Source organism: Tympanuchus pallidicinctus, unplaced genomic scaffold (genome assembly GCF_026119805.1).
Source record: "Tympanuchus pallidicinctus isolate F22 unplaced genomic scaffold, pur_lepc_1.0 scaffold40, whole genome shotgun sequence".
NCBI classification, from domain to species: Eukaryota; Metazoa; Chordata; class Aves; order Galliformes; family Phasianidae; genus Tympanuchus; species Tympanuchus pallidicinctus.
The window spans coordinates 229,115-250,943 of record NW_026294759.1 but is presented as its reverse complement, the minus strand read 5'-3'; the positions used below and the strand labels follow the sequence as shown (position 1 = coordinate 250,943).

Below are 21,829 nucleotides of genomic sequence, written 5' to 3'. Positions count from 1 at the left end.
ATCATTTATCTATGCCTAAAACAAAAGTATTATCTTTGACTCCTTTGGAGTAGTAAATTGCAGAGAGACACATGCCTTTACAGTTTTAATTGCACATGTTGGACTGAGAATGTGTCACAGTGATGTGATGTGTTCATCTTTGTGCTGTGCTGTCTTAATGCTTGAGCTTTATCTGTACTGGGACTGAGGGGATTAAAATCATATTTCCTAGACAAAGGAGTGATACTTCTTCATTTTGGAAATATTTTTGGCACTGAAGGAGAAAGTCTGCTTTGCTCTTTGCTTCAAAGAGCTGCAGCAAGTATGAAGAGCGTTAGAAGACTGGTACTGTTTTTCTCAGGGATTAGTTAAGTAATTAAGTGAAATGAGTTGAATTAATAGCACTATAACAGAGTGCAAATAATGAAACTTTAGAGAGAAGTCAATCTCTTCATCTTATTTCACAGCATGTAGCAAGTAAATATGCAAAGCACTTGCAGCTCTAAAAGTTTTCAAAATGTTGCTCTGGCAGTGCACACTTTTGCTGTGGAATTCACTGTTGCAAGATGATATCAACAGCAGAGATTCAGAAACAATTTGAGCTTCTGTTTGATAAGGCATATGCACTGATCAAATATCAGTGAAAAGAAAGTTTCAGTTGCTATGTAACATAATCTAATCTTTGTTTCTCAGCAGTCACTTGACAGAAGTGCTTAGCTTTTTTGGGCTCCCTTTGAGTGCATCTAGTTTCATCCACTTGACAAAGGCAAGCTGCTGGAGTGATGAAGACTTTTGATCTTGTGTGGCAGTTCTGCAGCAGCATCCTAGAAGTTTTGGTACTGAACTTGGAATAATAAATACTATTGACACTTTACCCCTTGTCTTCATATTGCTATATATGTATGGCATCACTTCATGTCATGGTAGTTTCTGATCCTACCTGGAACTGCACACCTTCTATGGGATAATTTTACTGTATTTCAGTCATTTATGATATTAAGTCTTGTGTTGGTAGTATTAATAAGGTTAAGGCTCTTGGTTTCTTAGCACAAGCAGTTTTTCTTAGGAGCTATCTAGATTAAGCCTGTTTCTTTTACCTTCTTACAAGTAGCAGTAGTGCAGCTTCATTGGCATAGAATCGAACACAGGAAGAATTTGCTGATGACTAATGTATTCTCATATTAGAACACTATTCTATAAGTAGGAAAAATTTTATATTTGGGGTAGAATTCTACCATCTAAGCAGTGTTTCATGGATATCATACACTTGACTTGTGATGTCTTCTTGTAGTTACAAAATAGTCTTTTATATATATTTTAAAATTACACCAATTAAGAAGGATCTTTGTAGAACATGAGGCAATAAATATAATTTGAATACTTTTTTTGAGAAAGCATGGTTCATTTTTACTACTGAAGTACAATGAAATATAATACTTAATATAGTTTTTCTAAGGATCCCTCTCCTTCTCCAGAAGAGCAGACAACACAGTCTCAGTGACCTTTTTCTTTTTTGCTTTTCAGTTCTTTTGATATTTTTGTGTCACCTTTTCTTTATTAACTAGGAAAGAAAAAAAGGACTCATTCATATGTTTCTCTAGATATTTTAGGTTCTTATGTTGTCACTTCATTCAGATGTGAATGTTACTAGCTACACAGGACTACAAAGAAAGTTACTAGTAATGGTTATAACCTTCAAAAATATAACAGACTCACAGAATCGTTTCAGATGCAAGAGACCCTTGAAGGTCATCGACTCCAACTTCCCTGCAATGAACAAGGGCATCTACAGGTATATCAGGTTGCTCAGAGCCTGGTCCAGCCTGATCTTGAATGTCTCCATGGATGAGGCATCCACCACTGTATCTAGGCAACCTGTTTCAGTGCCTTACCACTCATACTGTAAAAAACTTCTGCCTTACGTCCAATCTAAATCTCCCCTCTTTTACTTTGAAAGTATTTCCCTGTGTCTCATCATAGCAGATCCTGCTAAGGAGTCTGTCCCCTTCCTTCTTATAGTCCCCCCCTTTAGGTACTTAAAGGCTGCTCTCAGATGTACCTCAGAGCCTTCTCCAGGCTGAACAGCCTCAGCTCTTTCAGCCTATCATCATAAGGGAGGTGTTCCATCCCTTGGATCATTTTGTAGCCCTCTTCTGGACAAGCTCTAACAGGTGTCTCTCCTGTACTGAGGACTCCACATCTGGATGCAGTAATGCAGGTAAAGTCTCACCAGCACAGAACAGTGGGGTAGGATCACATCCCTTAACCTGCTGACCATGCTTCTTTTGATGCAGTGGAGGTGGTTGGCAGTTTGGGCTGTGAGGGCACATTGCTGGCTCATGTTGACCCTATCATTCACCAGTATCCCCACATCCTTTTTCAGCAAGGCTGCTCTCAATCCTTTCATCCCCCAGCTTGTATTGGTAGTGTGGGTCACCTCAACCTTGATGCAGGATCTTGTGCTTGGATTTGTTGAACCTCATGAGGTTCTCCAGGTTTCACTAGCCTGCCTAGGTCTCTATTCATGGCATCCACCGCTCGGACATGTTGACCACACCACACAGCTTGGTGCCATCTACAAACTTGTACTTGATTCCACTGTTGATGTCACTGATGAAGATATTAAAGAGCATTAAAGTGCATTTAATATCTATTCCCAATTTCAGGAATGGATAGAACTGAAGCTCCCAGAGCTTACTGTAAGTTATTTGGAGCCTTTTTCTCTCTTTGGACTCTTGTGGGACTTAAGCTCGTCAGGGCACAGTAAGAATAAGTTGTTTCACAATGGGAGGTAAGCTGGAAGCTAAATGTGGAAGTGAAGTATTCTGGAGCAGTGATGTTATTGGCAGGGGATAGTGTGGCAATGCTGAACAGGGAGAGTGAAAAGGGCCTGGTAATGATAGTCAGATTCAGCCAGCAGTCAAGTGACCACCAAACACATCTGTAATTATGAGGTAGGTCCAAGGTCAAGCCAGAAAGACAGGTCAGGTTGGGGTTCAAATTTGTGAGATATATCACCAGACAAACTGGCGTGTAATTCAGGCAAGAGCAATGGTCAAGAGCTGGAACTTAAATGCAATTATTAAATGCAGATAGAAGAGGTAGAAGCTTCTAGCAGGTTTGTTTTGTTTTTACCCAGGTCTTTTTGTGATAGTTTCATTCAAAGCCATGGAACTGTATCATATCAAAACTAACTTTAAGCACAGGCAGCTAACCTGGGTGGGATACTTGAGGCCTTCAAACTATAAAAATTGCAATACCTCCTTTGAGGGTAAAGTTATTTTATCCTTAGTGTCGTGACTAGCCTAACCAAACAGCTCGTGTCGTCAAAATATCAAGTGGGCTCTAGATACAGATATCGAAAACCCTTCTAAATGTACTTGTATTGTGAAGAGGGTAGCTTCCCAGAACAGTAAGCAATTAATCCTTTCATAAAAGGAGGAATGACACTAAGGTAGAAAAAAAGGATGACATTAAGGAAAAAAATCCTGAATGATTATACAGTTGTATGATTATAATGATATATATGATTGTATGATTCTTGAACTGGCTCTTAAAAGCTAATTGGTATAAATTCCATCAAATAGTTTACCTTTAATCGGTAAGCAGACTAGAATATAGCAAAAGCAGATTTTTACTAGATTTCATCTAGTAAAAGAAATGCAGACCAGTAGTAAGGAGCTATATTGCAGCTTCTGGTAGTATTTAGATATTAAAAAGTATCCATATGCTTCTTACTCATGTTCCCCTTTAATCTGCTCTGATTATGCATGTGCAAGTAGTCCATTACAGTATTGCTTAGATGCTATCTGCAGAATGTTTTTATAAGTAGAACTATCCGATTGAGATATGGTAGTAGTGAGAATGTAATGAAGTCATATTCAAGAAAAACAATACTGCAGGAATAACTGCTTGTCTGACTGAGATAGAAAACACTGTATAGCAGGACACAGTTTCAAATCCGGTCCACGTTATTTAGCAATGAACATGTGGTTTTCTATTTTTTTTTTTTTTTTCTATGATACATTGATTTACATATAAAAACCTGGAGAGGAGTCAGCCCAATTCCTTTGAAAAGCAGGCTTGGAAAGGATGACAGACCACCTAAAAGAACTTTGCTATTGTAAGAGGAGGATGGACTAAGTCTGTAAAGAGTTATTTCACTTTTAATGCTCTGACACACTGGAACTTCCAGATTTCTGATTGTTCTGATTGTTGGGGTTTTCTTTTACATCATGGTTTTGATGTTCAATTAGCAATGACAATCCTGATTAAATTTCTTCCTGATTATTACTGTCATTGTACTCATACAGAACCTTTGAGTCCTAATTAGATCCGTGTTCAAACACAGAATTGGAAGGTGTGCACGACTGATTTTTGTAATGATCTTTAATCAGAAGATTTAAAAGCATTTCTCAAGATAGGTAAATGTACTTTAGGTCCATTTTATTAACGGAGAAACCGAGTCACAGGCAATGAAAACATTCCTTGAAGGCCTTTCAACAGACCATTCATGTTGAAGACAGAATCTAGGTCTTGAGAGTCACTGTATTCTGTTGGTTATTGTATAATCAGAGAATATTAGGATGTTACAATCACAAAATAAACATGAGAGTTAGGCAAAGCAGACTATAACAAAAGAGAATAAACAGAAGGCTTACCCCTATCCTGGGCTCACTCACAAAACAGCAGCAGAGGCAATCTCCAAAAAAGATCCTTCCCTACTGGTAGCCAGCTCTTAAATAGGTCTAGGAGGGGTGGAGCCAGGCAGCTCAAGTGAATTGCTTTCACCTGTGCTCCTCTGGCTGACTCATTGCTCACCTCAGGTGATCAGAGGTTCAGGCTGTGACTCAGCAGTTCCCATACAGTCATATATTTACTAACATTTCAGACCTGATTTACTGTGGTGCTGGTTTACCTTCAGTTTCTTATGACTTCAACAGAACTTCTGAATGCTCAGTATTTCAAGAAATGAAGTTCATCTTAGAAAAAAAGGCTTGCATCAGCCTGTAACATGGATAGCAACATGGAAAGCCATGTTGCATTTATGAAGCTGTTCTGCTTTTTTTTTCCTGCAAAAAATGTGATGTGTAGTAGAATGCTGATGGGAGATTTCAACCTCTGCTGCTATACCACCATCGCCTCTTACATTTGGAAGCAACGTAATAAAATAGGAGGATTGCTTCACCTAAGTGAAGTCTTCCTGAAGTGAAGTCTTCACTAAACATAGTAAAACAAACACAGAGAGAGAAGTATGCTGCACCTTCAAAACCAGCTAACTTACATCCCCGCCAAGAAGATGTTGTCACTGGGAATCCTGATCTTATTGATATGAGTGGGGCCCTCTTTAAAAGTCCTTGTGTCTGTACAGAATAGGTTTCTACATTACTTACAGTAACTTTTAATTATACTGCAAGTCCTTAAAGGAACAAATTCAGATCAGATAGGCATTTCTATCCTTTCAGCTACCCTTTTGAAATGAAAGAGCTATTCTCCTTCTCTAATTGTCAGCTAGACAGTATGAAGGTCATTCTTTCCACATTCTTGTTGCAGAACAAGAATACACTGATATTATTTAATATTATCCAGAGTGTAGCCATCTGACAATGCACTTAACACATGAGCTACTATTTGGCAATGCTTCATACTTCAGAAGTCTTGAAATTCTAAGTGCCAAGCACGTGTTACTGTAAGTCTGTTCTTCACTCTTTTGACTATGTATTTGAAATGCCTGTTTTTAGCTGTTTTTATTTTGTGCAACTTTAACTTGTTGGACTAGAAATATGATCATATGTGACTTTTTGGTATATGTCAGAAATACACTAAGTAGAAATAAGACCAAGATCTTGGGATGTGTTAAAATGAGACTGGAATTTCATATACATTCTTAGTAATTCACTAGGCTGTATTTCATCACCTGAGATGTGCAGAATGATCCAAGTTAGAAAAAAATGTTGCTAGTGTCACAAATGTTTGCACTAGAGTAACTCAGAAAGGCAGTTACTCAGTTGAATCTTTTCAAGTAACCAAATGAACTTCTTCAATATTCACTTTCATTTTTTTGGGAATTGATAAGCTAATCAGAGAAACTGAGATCTAAACACTTGCTTCTGCTGTCTGCACTGCTAGTACTATGAAATGAATATTTAAACCTTCAGGTAATGTTTTGTTTCTGTGAGCTGTCCTAGTATTTTCAACTTGCAAAGCTTTACTCCTGTGTTCAAAGTTGAAATCTTCGAAGTTGAAATCTGTAATGGCCAATCTGCAACTTTTTCTCAAGCAGTTTCTGAACTCAGTCTGTGTCCAGCAGATTGGCAGTCATTTAAATTTCAGGCTGCTTTTCAAATCTAGCAGAGTCATCTGGGGTTGACTATGCCAGGGACCTAGCTTTGTGTTCAGAAGTGGGACAATAGGATTCTTTGAAACCTGCTGTTAGCTCTTATCTGTCAGTTACAAGCTAGGTTCCCTGCCCTTATTATCATCTCTTTCATCACTGATTTTTTGAGTTCTTTGTTGTATGCTTTTGCAGCATGGAAATTTTAGTATAAAGCTAATGAGGAAGGCTGGCCTCCTCTCCTTGCTGTGACCCTGCTGAAGTCAGCAGAAGTTATGCTACTGATTTTACTGAAGCCAGAATTTTATACTTTCTGTTTAAGAAAACAGTTTATGTTCAGACTTCTTTTACTGTGTTATTTTCCCATTGTAGTCACAGCTAAATGTTCTACCTCTTAATTCATTGCTACACAGGAAACATTGGGTCACTGTCTTAGTCTTTATGATAAATAATTATAGATGTGAATGAAATATTTTGAAGTCTCTATCTTCTGTATAACTTGTTCTCCGGGTCTGTACATTTCAAATGCACATGACAGCTTTTTTTCATGTACATGCATATATTGCAATGAGAACAAGATAAAAAAGACTAGTTCCAAAATAGGTTTTAGAGTAATGGATTTGAATGTAGTGTGTTTCTAAAGTGAAATTCAATCAGCTTCTCTCTGCACAAAACCCATCTGATCTCTGGATTAGGTTAGCTAAGGCTTAACTTAATCTGGAATCTTAACCTAAATCTGTTTGGAAAGTGATTTACAGTCTGTATTTTTTATGGACAGTATTCTTTTCCTAAAAAGAGTATTCCTTAAGGCTTTTAGCCTTTCTCAAAGTCAGTGAATGACTGCATCACCATAAGTGGGAGTCATTGCCACTTTTGTCAGGGGAATATTTAAGCTTTCTAAATTTTTTATTTTTATTCTCACAAGGAATGTTAGATGATCAACTAAGAAGCCATCATGCCTTAGAGACTTCTCTGGAATTTATGGAGGAAATAGCCTTTGTAATTTTTTATTCTGGCAAAGAAGTCACCATGTACAGCTTTCTTGTCACTAAGAAGGGATTAATTTAGCAGAAGTTAATCTATGAGCCTCCTTATAAATATACTTGGACAATTCCAATTCTTGTTAAACACAAAGCAACTGATGCATAAGTAAATGATCCCATAACATTTCATTTATGCACACAAGCCTTGCTTATTTTCTGACCTCCATATTCCTTCAGTGTTTTATATAGTATCAGCTGTTCATTCTGAATTCTTAGGGGTTATTTTTAGTTAGTACCTTTTTGCAGAGGTTACAGAAGACTCTCTGGTGGTTCATTTTAAACTTGGTTGTATATCCAGTGGCAAGTAGTTTAGTATGTGCACAGTATGGAGAAATCTGAAATGGCTTTGGGAAATAGCTCAAAATTTTTTTGACTGAGAGAAGCACAACATTAAAAAAAGGTTCATCAAGTTATTCTTCTTAAGCATTTTTCAGCAGCAGGTTCAGAATCAACAGACTTCTGACTGGTGTGTTTGCCTGAGTTACTAATTCCATTCACAAGATAGGACAGTTCTCCTAGGTCATGTAGGTTTTCGGCTGCCTCTTCAGAATATAGGACATCGGTAACACCCATGTGCTTAGTTCTAGAGTTAGCTTGTCTGAACTATGACTAGTGTACTGAAAAGTATATTGAATTTTCTTCTTGAATGAGAATAAGGGGAAAGGAATAAAGAGTAAATCGATGTTGATTGTACTTTGCTGCGTGGTCTACCAGGTCTAGAACCATGGTAGAATTATTTAGGTTGGAAAGATCATAAAGTTCACCACTAATCCATGTCCATAAGTGCCATACGCACACGTCTCTTAAATACCTCCAGGGCTGGGGATTCCACCATTTCCCCAAGCTGTCCATTCCAATGCCTAACCATTCCTTCTTTGAAGAAATTCTTCCTAATAGCCAGTCTAAACCTCCTCTGGTGCAACTTGTGGCCTTTGCCGTATCACTTCTCACCTGGGAAAAGAGACCAGCACCCTCCTTTCCACAACCTCCTTTCAGGTAGTTGTGGTGAGTGAGGAGGTTTTTCCTCAGCCTCTATTTCTCCAGACAAATCAGCCCCAGTTTCCTCAGCCACTCTTGATAAATCTTGTTTTCTAATCTCTTCATCAGTTTTGTTGGTCTTCTCTTCACAGGTCTGAGCAACTCAGTATCCTTCTTGTAGCGAGGAGCACCAAACAGTACAATAAGTGCAGTCCAGGAGTACCAAGTACAGAGAGACAATCACTTCCCTAGTCCTGCTGGCCACACTATTTCTGACAGAAACCAGGATACCATTGGCCTTCTTGGATACCTGGGCACACTGCTGGCTCATGTTCATCTAGATGTTGACCAACACCCCCAGGTTCTTATCTTCTGAGCGGTTTTCCATCCACTTTTCCCCAAGTCTGTATTGCTGCATGGAGTTGTTTTGACCCAAGTGTGGCATCTGCCATTTCCTCCTGTTGAATGCCATACAGTTGAATGCACCCCATTGATACAGATTATTCAGATCCCTCTGCACCGCCTTCCTACGTTCAGGCAGATCACTGCTCTCGCCCAACTTGGTATTGTCTGTAAACTTACTGAGGGTACACTCAATCCCTCCGTATATATCATTGATGAAGATATTTTAAAAAACTGGCTAAAGTACTGACTCAGCAGAAATCCACTTGTGATTGTCTGCCATCTGAATTTAACTCCATTTACAATCACGCTTAGTGCCCAACCATCCTGCCTGTTTTTAACCTCCTGAACAATTTCTTTGTCGAAGCCATGAGCAACCAGCTTCCCCAGGAAAAAGTCTGTGGGAAACAGTATCAAACACTTTGCTAAAATCCAAGTAAATAACGTCCACAGCTATGTGTGTATATCCACAGCCATACTTACTGTCAACAGTTTACGGTCTGGTTCAGCCCGGTTCTGTGACAAGCAGGGCAGAGGGATCTGCAGATCCGTGCCTCCGGAAAAAGAGAAACAGGGAACCCCAAAATAATTAAAAACAGCAGCACCGATCTGAGGAGAAACAAACTAATTTACTAAGTATATTATCGGAAGCAAGATAATATATATACTATACATATAGTATATATATACTATATATACTATAATACAATATAATCAGAATTGAAGCTAATAAATCAAATATAATGAGAGAGAGAATGTCCGAAAGGGTGGATAGGCCTCACCACAATGCTGAGGTGAGATGCACAGTCCAGGTGAGACTGGGAGACCGAGCAGGGAGACCGAGCAGCGTCCACGAGGAAGGGCAGGCGAGAAAGAGCACATCAGGTGACCTTGTCAGGAGTTAAACCTCCTCTCCCTGACCGCCAAGTCCCCTGGGGAATGTAGTTCTTCTCTTCTGGGCAGGTACCCAGGACTTGAGCATTGACAGTTAAAGTCCCAGTGCCCCACATGATGTTATGATGTGGAATACCGAAAACTAAAAATCACAAAACAATGACAATTCCACCCCTTATTCTACATCACTACATCATGCTTAATATATATACAAACAATAATTACCAAACATTAAACACATGCACACACAAACCTATATATATATATGTATGGAATTACTGACTGCACTCCCCCAATATCAAATTCCCTTGTGGTACACACTGAACATCCTAGTTTCTCTGCATCACCCACCAAGTGGACCCAGGTCCCTGGGCAAAAACAGTTCCACGAGTCACATGATAAAGGGGGCTTACAATGAGACTGTAGTTTGGAACATGCATTCTCCAAAAACCCACTACTCCCAGAAACAATTGTGTCTCTTCCTTATTAATGGGCGGAGACATGGCAGTGATTTTGTTGATCACATCTGTCTGGATATGACAACGACCATCTTGCCATTTTATGCCTAGGAACTGAATTTCCTGGGCAGGTCCCTTCACTTTGCTTTGCTTAATAGCGAAACCAGCACAGAGAAGGATCTGGATTATTTGCTCTCCTTTCTCAAAAACTTCCTTTGCTGTGTTGCCCCACACAATGATGTCATCAATGTACTGTAAGTGCTCAGGAGCACCTCCCTGTTCCAGTGCAGCTTGGATCAGCCCGTGGCAAATGGTTGGGCTGTGTTTCCACCCCTGGGGCAAATGATCCCCTGGGGCAAACGATACTAAATGCCACTCCAAGTGAAAGCAAACTGTGGCTTAGATTCTTTGGCCAAAGGAATGGAGAAAAAGGCATTAGCAATGTCAATAGTGGCATACCATTTGGCTGCTTTTGACTCCAGTTCATATTGGAGTTGTAACATATCTGGCACAGCAGCACTCAGTGGGGGTGTGACTTCATTCAGACCACGGTAATCTACCGTCAGCCTCCATTCTCCACTGGCTTTACGCACTGGCCATATGGGACTGTTAAAAGGTGAGTGAGTTTTGCTGATCACTCCCTGACTCTCTAGTTGACGAATCAACTTATGAATGGGAAGCAAGGAATCCCTGTTGGTGCGGTACTGCTGCCTGTGCACCATTTTTGTAGCTATCGGTACCTGTTGCTCTTTCACTCGTAGCAACCCCACAGCAGACGGATCTTCTGATAGGCCACGCAGAACAGACAGCTGCTTAATACCTTCTGTGTCTACAGCAGCTATTGCAAAGGCCCATCGATACCCTTTGGGATCCTTAAAATATCCCCTTCTGAGGTAATCAATACCAAGTATACATAGAACCCCTGGACCAGTCACAGTAGGGTGCTTTTGCCAGTCTTTACCAGTGAGGCTGATTTTGGCCTCCGACATAGTCAGCTGTTGGGAACCCCCAGTCACCCCATGAATATAAACTGATTTTGTCCCTTGGTGACTTGAGGGCATTAGGGTGCACTGAGCACCAGTGTCCACCAGTGCCTTATATTTCTGTGGTTCTGATGTGCCAAGCCATCTAATCCACACAGTCCAATATACTCTATTATCCCTTTCCCCCCCCTGTCTGGGGGCAGGACCCCTCTATTTGTTACCTCCATTGTCTGCAGCAACTGGAGCAATCACCTTTTTCGAGAAGTTCACCTTGGTGGTTGATTTGTCTTGTAATTCTTTTACCCGTGCTTGAAGTGCAGGAGTAGGTTGCTTATGCCACTTCTTCATATCTTCCCCATGGTCACGTAGGTAATGCCACAAGGCAAAACGTGACTCGGTCTTACTGTTGTCAGTTGCTCGAGCAGGAGGACGTCTCCTTTTGATAGCTGAGACGTTGGATGACACCGGCTGGGAGGAAACCAAGTTGATCAGCCCCTCCAGTATGCTGTCTTGGGAATTCTGATCTCCACTGGATGTATCTGTTTCCACCGTGGATCCATCAGCATTAGGCACAGTAGACAGTTTGTCTATGATATCTTCTTGTTTGCTCTCCATTCTGCTCAGCTTTTCAGCTACCTTTGGAATGGCTGAAACACAAACTCGTAGAGGGCTTAAATGTAACTCCAAGTCTTGAAGTTTATTTATCAGTTCATTTATAAGGGGTCTTCTTTCCCCTCTGCCATACATTGCTGCAAATGTACTGGCGTACCTTTCTGGTGCAGTCTTTGTGAATGTACACCACATGTTTGGTGTACACCTGACTCTCTCAGGATCATGCTCTTGGTCTGGATCATCAGGAATGAAATCAGGGCTATGTAGCATTTCCACCACAGCATATTCCCTCAAATAACTGATGCCTTTTTCTATATCAGTCCATTTCTTTTTCTCAGGCATAAGATCATCTTTGAAGGGGTATCTTTCTTTTACAGCTAACAACATCTGCTTCCAGAGGGTGAAGGCCTGGTTCTGGCATGTACCAATGCCTCTGTCAATGGCTGAGTCCCTAGCAATGCCACCCAGTTGGCGAGCTTCTCTACTGTCTAGCCACACACTGTTGGCCCCATTGTCCCAGCATCAAAGTAACCAAGTGGCAATAGGCTCATTTGGTGACGTGAGAAGTCTTTTCTCAGACTTCGAATTTCATTCATTTTCAGAGATTGATCAACAAGGGTAATGATATCTTGCTCACCTCTTCCTCTGTCAGGACTTCTTGTTGCCCTCGTAGGCATTGGTGACCGTGGTCTTACTGAGGGCCCCTCCCCTGGACTCAGGGGAGCTTCTTTTAGACCTCGGAGCTACTGCTCTGGACCTGTTTCCTCCTCTTTCTTCTGTTCTAACTGAGTCAAGATTCGTATCGTTTTCTGTCCTCTTACAGGGGCGACTGACATAAATTGTGGTGCCTCCTGTGGTTGATCAGGTTGGTCAGTTCCGACGCAGTCACCCTCTAGTTCTGCTTGGAGCCTGTCTTGTTCGACTATGAGAGTATTAGTTCAGATTGGAGGGTGTCTCACTCTGTTTGGAGGGTGTTGAGTTTGGATTGGAGGGAGTCTCGCTCGGATTCGAAGGCATCCCGTCAAGATTGGAGATTCCTTCTCTCAGCTCGGAGATTCTCCCCTTCGGCTTGGAGACTTTCTCAGCTCAGAGACACTCTTGCCAGGTTTTGAGATTCTCTCTCCTGGCTAGAAGACTCTCATTCTCAACCTGGAGATTCTCTGTCTCGGCTCGGAGTCTCTCCTGGAAACTCTGCTTTTCAGCCTGGAGACTCTCTCTTTGGGATTGCAGGCAGTCTCTCTTGATTTGGAGGGCATCTCTTTCAGACTTGAGGATATCCCTCTCAGATTGGAGGTCTTTTCTCTCAACGAGGAGACTCTCTTGCTCAGCTCGGAGATTCTCCCTTTCAGCTCTCAGACACTCTCAATTTCACAAACTCTCTCCCTCTTTAGGATACTGTTGAATAAGGCTCGATAAGCATTGGCCAGGCCCCAAACCATTTGTGCCTCCTCAGATCTGCCTGAGCCGCAACATTCCTGTCTCAAATAAATGCTTAAGCTCTCAGGGTCTTTCAGGTGTTCAGGAGTAAAGTTCCATAACACCGAAGATGTCCATCTCTCTAAAATCTCTCCCATGCCTCTCCACACTCCCTGCCATTCAGTATTCTCTGGTTTTGGGGAAGGCTTCCTCAAAATACAATAAACACAAAAACTGACTGAAATGGTGAACAGTAAATTCAGGGAGATTAACAATGCGATCAGGTGAGCATTCAAAAACTGTGTAAAGGATTCAAAGGAGAGACTGGGAGCCTGCTTAAAAATCCTAAGTTCTATGAAATTAGCAGCTCCCTCTGCAAACAGGTTTAAAAGAGAAAGCAGAATCATTACGTTTTTTCTCTCTTTACAGAAGATAGCAGTGCTCAAAGTCTGCAAATATCCCAGAACACTGGCAGAATGCCTAGACTTTCAAGGTCAAGTTTTCAGTGAGCACCACTGAAAAAGATAAACTTTCCCAACGAAGCTCTCCGAGAGCAGAGAGAGATTCGTTCTAGAAAGCTAACAAACAGCCATTGCCCGCATTCTCCACCAAGAATGTCAAGGTTTACGGGCTGGTTCGGCCCGGTTCCGTGACGAGCAGGGCAGAGGGATCCACAGATCCGCACCTCCGGAAAAAAAGGCGACCCCAAAATAATTAAAAACAGCGACAACAATCTGAGGAGAAACAAACTAATTTACTAAGTATATTATCGGAATGCAAGATAACACACTATAATACAATATAATCAGAATTGAAGCTAATAAATCAAATATAATGAGAGAGAGAATGTCCAAAAGGTGGATAGGCCTCACCACAACGCTGAGGTGAGATGCGCAGTCCAGGTGATCAGCAGGCAGACCGAGCAGCGCCCACGAGGAAGGGCAGGCGAGAAAGAGCACATCAGGTGACCTTGCCAGGAGTTAAACCTCCTCTCCCTGACCGCCAAGTCCCCTGGGGAATGTAGTTCTTCTCTTCTGGGCAGATACCCAGGACTTGAGCATTGACAGTTAAAGTCCCAGTGCCCCACATGATGTTATGATGTGGAATACCGAAAACCAAAAAATCACAAAACCATGACATCCAAATAAATAAATAACATCCACAGCTATGTGTGTATATCCACAACCATACTTACATACAACTTTTGAGGATAGGTTAAGTGTTCAAGGAACTAAATATGCCTATAGATTGATAATGAAGATGAGATACCATCCTAATTCAAAGTTATTCTAACATTACAGGTCAAAGAAGGTAACACATCTAGCTCAAATTGTGGACTGACTAGTTCATGTGACATGTCAGTTTACAAGCTGAGTCGAAGAATGCCATGTACCTGACATAATTGCTATATAGCCTCTACTATGATATTTAGGTTGGATTTCATTGCAGCAATTATGTTGTCTTTTTTGTGTGGCTTTAAAGTGGTCAGAGCAAAGGGAGAGCATGAGTGACAGTTTGCACAGATGAGGATGCAAACGGGGCAAGAAGCTCTGCTCAAGACAGCATGAAACTCCTTGGAACTGTGCAGAAATGTACCTTGTTCACAAGGTACACATTTGATGATGTTGCCTGGAGCAACTGTCCTGGCATAATGCAAGGTTTAGACCAGGCAAAGCCTCTGAAAGAGGATAGAATCCAAGCTTTGGACAACAGAGTGTACTCAGCACCTGTTATGAGTCTGTATCCTTCTACGGGGTAGATAGGCCTTATTTGTTACCTCACATGATCTGTGACAGAGTGCAGGCACTAAAAGATAATATCCCCTAGCTGGTCATCAATGTATGCACCAGTGATACTGTTAAGGGAGAACATAACGAAGAGTGACTACAAGGCTCTGGAACCACTGTGCTATTTTACTTGTTCCTGCCAGTGGAGCAAAAAGGTAGGAAGGCACCCAACCTACTGGTTAACATATTGCACAGCCAGTGTTTCAGGCTGAGCTTTGGTTTTTATGACCACACTTCCCCATCAGAGATGAAAAACACTGATGTCATGGTTTTATGATTTTTGTTATTGGTATTCCACATCATAACATCATGTAGATGCACTGGGAGTTAAAGAATTAATGCTTCAGTTTCTTGGACTGCTGGTTTTTCCAGGCACCTAGTTCTGAGAAGAACTATATACCCCCAGAGGACTTTTCCATTTTCCATTCAGAGGGAAAGATAAAACTGTCAACAAGTCACAAGACATCTCCTTTCTACTCATCTCTGCCATGTGTATGCTCCCTAGCTGTCTCGTCTTCAGCATTAGAGTAAGGCTTTCAGTTTTTGGACACACTCTCTCTCAATTCCAATAATATTATATTATATTGTGTTATCTTGCATTCTGATATCTTATTTAGTAAATTAACTTTCCTCCTCAGATTGTTGCCACAGTTTTGTTTTTGGGCCCATCTCCCTACTCTTTCCCCTTTTCCCTTTTTTCTTTTCCTGTGGCATGGGTCCATGGGTCCCTCTGCCTCATTAGTCAAAGAACCAAGCCAAAGTGGCCCGTAAACTGTTGGCAACTGGAATGGCTCAGGATGCCAGACAGAAGCTGGGGAAGCGCATCTTTGCTAAGAGGCTTTTCAGCCTAGCTATGAAAACTTCAGCCTAGGTTCATCAGAGCATGGTGAACAAAGTCTAGAGAGAAGACAAGGCACAGAGAAGATGAAAGTTTCTGGTGAAATGGATGTGCACCCTTCTGTTGGAGAACTGCAAGGGCAGGGCTTCTCTAAAAGAGGGGAAGACCAGGAGCCAAGGTTGTCCACAACAGTGCCCTCAGTGAGCTCAGTAGACCAAGATTACACTGGAAGCCAAAAAGAAAACTGGATGTATGCAAGCCCCTGGATCCACCGAAATCTCCAAAAGCACTGAGGTGGCTGAAAAAGCCGTGGTGAAGCTGCTGTTATCTTTGAGAGGTCATACTGATACTAATCTGGGAGGGTTTCTGATTATTTGGAGAGGCATTTAGCACAATCCTTCTCTCCCCAGAAAACAAGGAAGAATACCCAGAAACCTATTGGCTAGTAAGCTTGAGGAAATCATCATAGGAGCTATTTCCAGGTGTATGAAAGACAAGAAAATGGCTAGGGAAAGCCAACACGCATTTACCCAGGGCCTAAGAGACTGATAAATTACCACAGTGAGGCAACCCTTTTACTCCAAAGAGTGGAGAGGAGTGAGTGGCTTGGAGTTAAGCATGCTCTTTATCACAGTTTGCACAGTTACTTTGTAACCAAACAGTTGAGATATGGCTTAAATAAGTGAAAGATATTCACGGTGGGTGAATAACTGTTAGATTATTAGGCTTAAGAGTTCTAATCAGCTGTTCAAATGTTCTGAAAGTGAGTTTAACACTTCCATTTCTTAGGGATTGATATTAAGGCCAATGTCATATAATAACTTCTTTATTTTTTATTTTTTTAAAGATGGTACATCAAGAAACATACAGATTTTATTTGGTATTTTACCTGGACTGTTTTATTTGGTTTTGTGCTCCTCATTGGAAGAAAGGCATAGACATCCTGAAACAAGATCTAGAAAAATCCATCAGAATCATTTGGGAGTGTTGAATGTATGACATACAAGGAATATTTGAGATAATTGGGTTTGTTAATTGTAAGAGGAGTAGATGATCTCACTGCTGTAATCAGCTACTACATGGAAGGATGCACGTAGTCAGGCTCTTCTTGGAGATGTGTAGTGATAGAAGGCCACAGTCACAGGTTGAAACAAGGAAAATTGTGAGAGGATATTGGGAAAAGAATTTCCACTTTCAGGTTGGGTAAAATTCCAGTTTTGTGCTTACATATATTCACAATCCCCATCCTTGAGCATGTTTGTAACATGACCAGGTCTCCTGGTTTCAGCTAGGATGTAGTGTCTGGTATGATGCTATATTTTGCCTATGGGAGAAAAACACACTGATTTTTCCACTGTTGCCAAGCAGTTCTGCACAGAGTCAAGGACTTTCTAGCTTCTTGTTCTGTCCTACCAGTGAAGAAAGCCGGGAGGGGACAGAACCAGGCTAAGCTAAATTGGCCAAAGGAATGGTCCATACCATATAATGTATGGAAAACTATAAAATTGTGGGGAGCTGGCCAGGGGAAGCTGCCATAGCTCAGGATCTGGCTGGGCATCTGTTGGTGGATAGTGAGGAATTGCATTGTGCAGTCTTGTGTGTAGTCTGCAAGATGAATAATTCAAAAATTCCCTGATTCCATGTTGTGTAGCTTTATCAGTTGGGAATATTCAAAAATAGAGACTCTCAAGAAAAAAAGATTTTAGAAAGAAAATTGTAGTTGTTTTTTTGGAGCTTTTATGAAAACCAGCAGTCACCATTAACAGATTTTTTTTTTCCCAGGAAGAAACACAGTCATGTTATATGATCTTTTTGTATGAGCAAGAAAAGAGTTTCAGCATGGTAAAGGCTGTTTTTCTTTGTGGTTATTAAATTTGTCATCTGCATAATGAAAAGAGGCTTCTAAAGAAATCCTTAATATGCCATCTTAATGTACATTCATTCAAGGCCTTTATATATAACTTTTTCTTCTGAGATTTGAAAGCAGACATATCTACATTACACCATAAGAACAGCAATTAATACCAAGTTTGTGTTAATGCTTCTCCTCCCTGTAAATATATTGTTGCTCTGGTACAGACTTCCTATTTTAGGACTATTTTGTGTTGTTCAAAAATGCTTTTTCCCCATACATCTGGAATCAGAGTTCTTCTAGGATGGGTTTCTGAAGTATTTCAAGAGTAAAACAAAACAAGATACTATTAGAGCTAAGACTAAATGGTGGCTACTTTGCAGTATTTTTGCTGGGGCAGGGAGTTAGCAGCACCATGATGTTTCCAAGACTGAAATAATTCTAGGGTAGTTTTGGCCACAAAGATGATCAGAGCACTGGATCACTTCTGCTATGAGGACAGATTGAGAGAGCTGGATTTGTTTAGTCTTGAGAAAAGAAGGCTCTGGGAAGACTTTACAGTGGCCTTCTGATAGCTGAATGGAGAACACAGAAAAAAATGAAGAGGGGCTCTTCATCAAGGAGTGTAGTGATAGTATCATAGAATCATAAAATATCCTGAATTGGAAGGAACCCACACGGATCATTTAGTCAACTCCTCAATCTACACAGGACCATGCAGAAATCAAACCCTATGTCTGAGAGTGTTGTCCAAATTCTTCTTGAACTCCAGAAGCCCTGCTGCCATGATCACTGCCCTTAGTTTCAGTGCCCAATCACCTTCTCAGTGAACAACTTTTTCCTAATATCCAACCTAAAACTGCTGTTGCAGCTTCATACTATTCTCTTAGGTCCTGTTGATGGTCATCAAAGAGCACAGATTAGCACCTGACCCTGTGATCCCTTCGTGAGGAAGCTGTAAGCTGCCCTGAGGCCTCCTTTCAGTCTCCTTTAGGCTGATTATTAATAATAATTAATTATTATTAATTATTAATTAATAATGTCATTGCACTAGAAGTCAGTTGTTCAGTGGTCATGATAGCTGCCAAATATTACATGATGCATATTCAGGAATAATCCATCTGCCAGTACTTTCAAATAATTCTGGCAAGGTTTGTATTTCTATTTTAAACTGTGTAAACGGAAATTGCTCTCATTCTTTCAGATTTGAGGACAGTTCATGCAGGACCCTGAACTTCTAGGTGTGGGTGAAAGGAGCAGATTCTGTCCCACAGTGGAACAAGTCCAAGACCTCTTCTTGAAACTGAATATATATAAGTCTATGGGGCCAGATGATATGCGTCCCATGGTTCTGAGAAAGATGGCTGATGTGGTTGCTGAGCCACTCTTCATCATATTTGAAAAATCATGGCTGTTGGTAAAATCCACGGTGACTGAAAAAAAGGGAAACATTAATCCTATTTTTAAGAAAGGGAGAAAGGAAGACCTGGGAAACTACAGACCAGTGAGCCTCACCTCTGTGCCTAGGGAGATCATGGAGCAGATCCTCCTCATTACCATGTTAAGGCGCATATGAGATGAAAAGGTGATCTGAGACAACCAGCATGGCCTCAGCAAGGGCAGAACTTGCATGACCAATCCAATGGCTTTCTGTGATGGAGTGGCAGCCTCAGTGGACAGGGGAAGGGCCATGGATGTTATCTACCTGGACTTCCACAAAGTCTTTTACATGGTCCCTTCTCTCTAAATTGGAGAGATATGGATTTAAAGGATGGACTGCTCAGTAGATTAGAAATTGGCTGGCTGGATGAAGCCAAAGGTTTGTGATTAGTGGTTCTGTGTTAGGGTGGAGGCCGATCACAAGCGGTGTCGCACAGGAGTCAGTCCTGGGACCAGTGCTCTTCAGTATCTTCATCAATAACATAGATGATGGCATTGAGTGCTCCCTCAGCAAGTTTGCAGATGACACCAAGCTGAGCGGTGCAGTCAATACACTGGAAGGAAGGGAAGTCATGCAGAGGGACAAGAAGTAGGCCCATGAAAACCTAATAAGGATCAATAAGACCAAGTGCAGGGTGCTGCACTTGGGTTGGGGCAATCCTGGGTATTTCACAGAATCACAGAATCACAGAATTGTAGGGGTTGGAAGGGACCTCCAGAGATCATCGAGTCCAACCCCCCTGCCAAAGCAGGTTCCCTACACCAGGTCACACAGGTAGGCATCCAGGCAGGTCTTGAACATCTTCAGAGAAGGAGACTCCACCACCTCCCTGGGCAGCCTGTTCCAGTGCTCCGTCACCCTCACTGTAAAGAAGTTCCTTTGCACATTTGTGCAGAACTTCCTGTGCTGCAGTTTTCGGTTGTTTCCCCTTGTCCTGTCTCCACTCACCACTGAAAAGAGTCCGTCCTTGCCATTCTGCCCCCCACACCTTAGATACTTATAGACCTGGATCAGGTCCCCTCTCAGTCTTCTTTTGTCGAGGCTGAACAGACCCAGTTCACTCAGCCTTTCTTCATAGGGGAGATGCTCCAGGCCCTTCACCATCTTCGTGGCCCTCCGCTGGACTCTTTCCAAGAGATCCCTGTCTTTTTTGTACTGGGGAGCCCAGAACTGGACACAGTACTCCAGATGAGGCCTTACCAGGGCAGAGTAGAGGGGGAGGATCACCTCCCTCGACCTGCTGGCCACGCTCTTTTTAATGCATCCCAGGATGCCATTGGCCCTCTAGGCCACAAGGGCACACTGCTGGCTCATGGCCAACCTGTCATCCACCAGGACACCCAGGTCCCTCTCCGCAGAGCTCCCCTCCAGCAGCTCATCCCTCAACCTGTACTGGTGCATGCAATTATTCCTCCCCAGATGCAAGACTCTACACTTGCTTTTGTTAAACCTCATCCAGTTTTTTCTGCCCAGCTCTCCAGCCTGTCCAGGTCTCGCTGAATGGCAGCACAGCCTTCAAGCGTGTCAGCCAATCCTCCCAACTTTGTATTATCAGCAAACTTGCTGAGGGTGGTCACTCAAGGTCAAGATTCATCAAGTTCATTGATGAAGATGTTGAACAAGACCAGACCCAGCACCAACCCCTGAGGAGGAACACCGCTGGTTACAGGTCTCCAGCGACGACACTCTGTGCTCTGCCAGTCAGCCAGTTTTCAACCCACCTCGCTGTCCACTCATCTATCCCACACTTCCTCAGCTTTGTTATAGGGATGTTGTGGGGGACAGTATCAAATGCCTTGCTGAAATCAAGGTAGACTACATCCACTGCTCTCCCTCCATCCACCCAGCCAGAGACAACATCATAGAAGGCTACCAGATTGGTCAAGCACAACCTCCCCCTGGTGAACCCATGCTGACTACTCCTGATAACCTCCTTTTCTTCCAGTTGTCTGAAGATGACATCCAGCACAAGCTGTTCCATCACCTTTCCAGGGACAGAGGTGAGGCTGACTGGCCTATAATTGTCTGGATCTTCCTTCTTGCCCTTTTTGAAGACTGGAGTGACATTGGCTACCCTCCAGTCTTCAGGCACCTCCCCCATCCTCCAAGACCTCTCAAAGCAGTTCAGCAATCACCTCTGCCAGCTCCCTCAGCTCCTGTGGATGCATCCCATCAGGTCCCATGGATTTGTCAACATTGGTGTTGCCTAGGCGCTCCCGGACCACCTCTTCCCTGACAGAAGGGAGGTCTTCCATTCCCCAGATCCTCTCACTAACCTCCAGGGTCTCAGATTCCCGAGGGGGAGCTTTTTCACTGAAAAAACTGGGGAAAGATCTCCTCGAGAGCAGCCCTGTGGAGAAGGACTTGGTGATCCTGGTGGACGAGTAGCTGGACATGAGCCAGCAGTGTGCAATTGTGGCCTGGAAGGCCAACTGTGTTCTGAGCTGCATGAAAAAAGGGGCGGCCAGCAGGGAGAGGGAGGTGATTGTCCCCTTCTACTCAGCTCCTGTGAAACCCCATCTGGAGTACTGTGTCCAGGCCTGGGGCTTCCAGTACAGGAAGATTTTGGAGTTCTTGAAGCGGGTCCAGAGGAAGGCCACTAAGATGATCAGAGTTCTGGAGCAGCTCTCCTATTTAGAAAGGTTGAAGGAACTGGGCTTGTTTAGCTTGGAAAAGAGAAGGCTGCAGGGAGACCTCATTGTAACCTTGCAGTACTTGAAGTTTTACATATAAAGGAGGGGGAATTATTTTTCATGAGGGTGGACAGTAATAGAACAAGGGGGAATGGTTTTAAACTGAGACAGGGAAGGTT

General features: G+C 42.2%; 1 protein-coding gene across 4 annotated transcripts in view; it reads left to right on the top strand.

Annotated features, from left to right (window-relative positions):
• Positions 1-21,829, top strand: part of TSPAN9 (tetraspanin 9) — a 147,852-nt gene that overhangs the window by 108,728 nt on the left and 17,295 nt on the right. The window contains exon 3 of one of the 4 annotated variants that reach the window (XM_052701690.1): positions 17,507-17,566. The exons of the other annotated variants lie outside the window; for them this stretch is intronic. Coding sequence (XP_052557650.1) covers positions 17,507-17,566 — 60 coding nt within the window. The remainder of the gene's footprint in view (positions 1-17,506; positions 17,567-21,829) is intronic. 4 annotated transcript variants of the gene reach the window in all.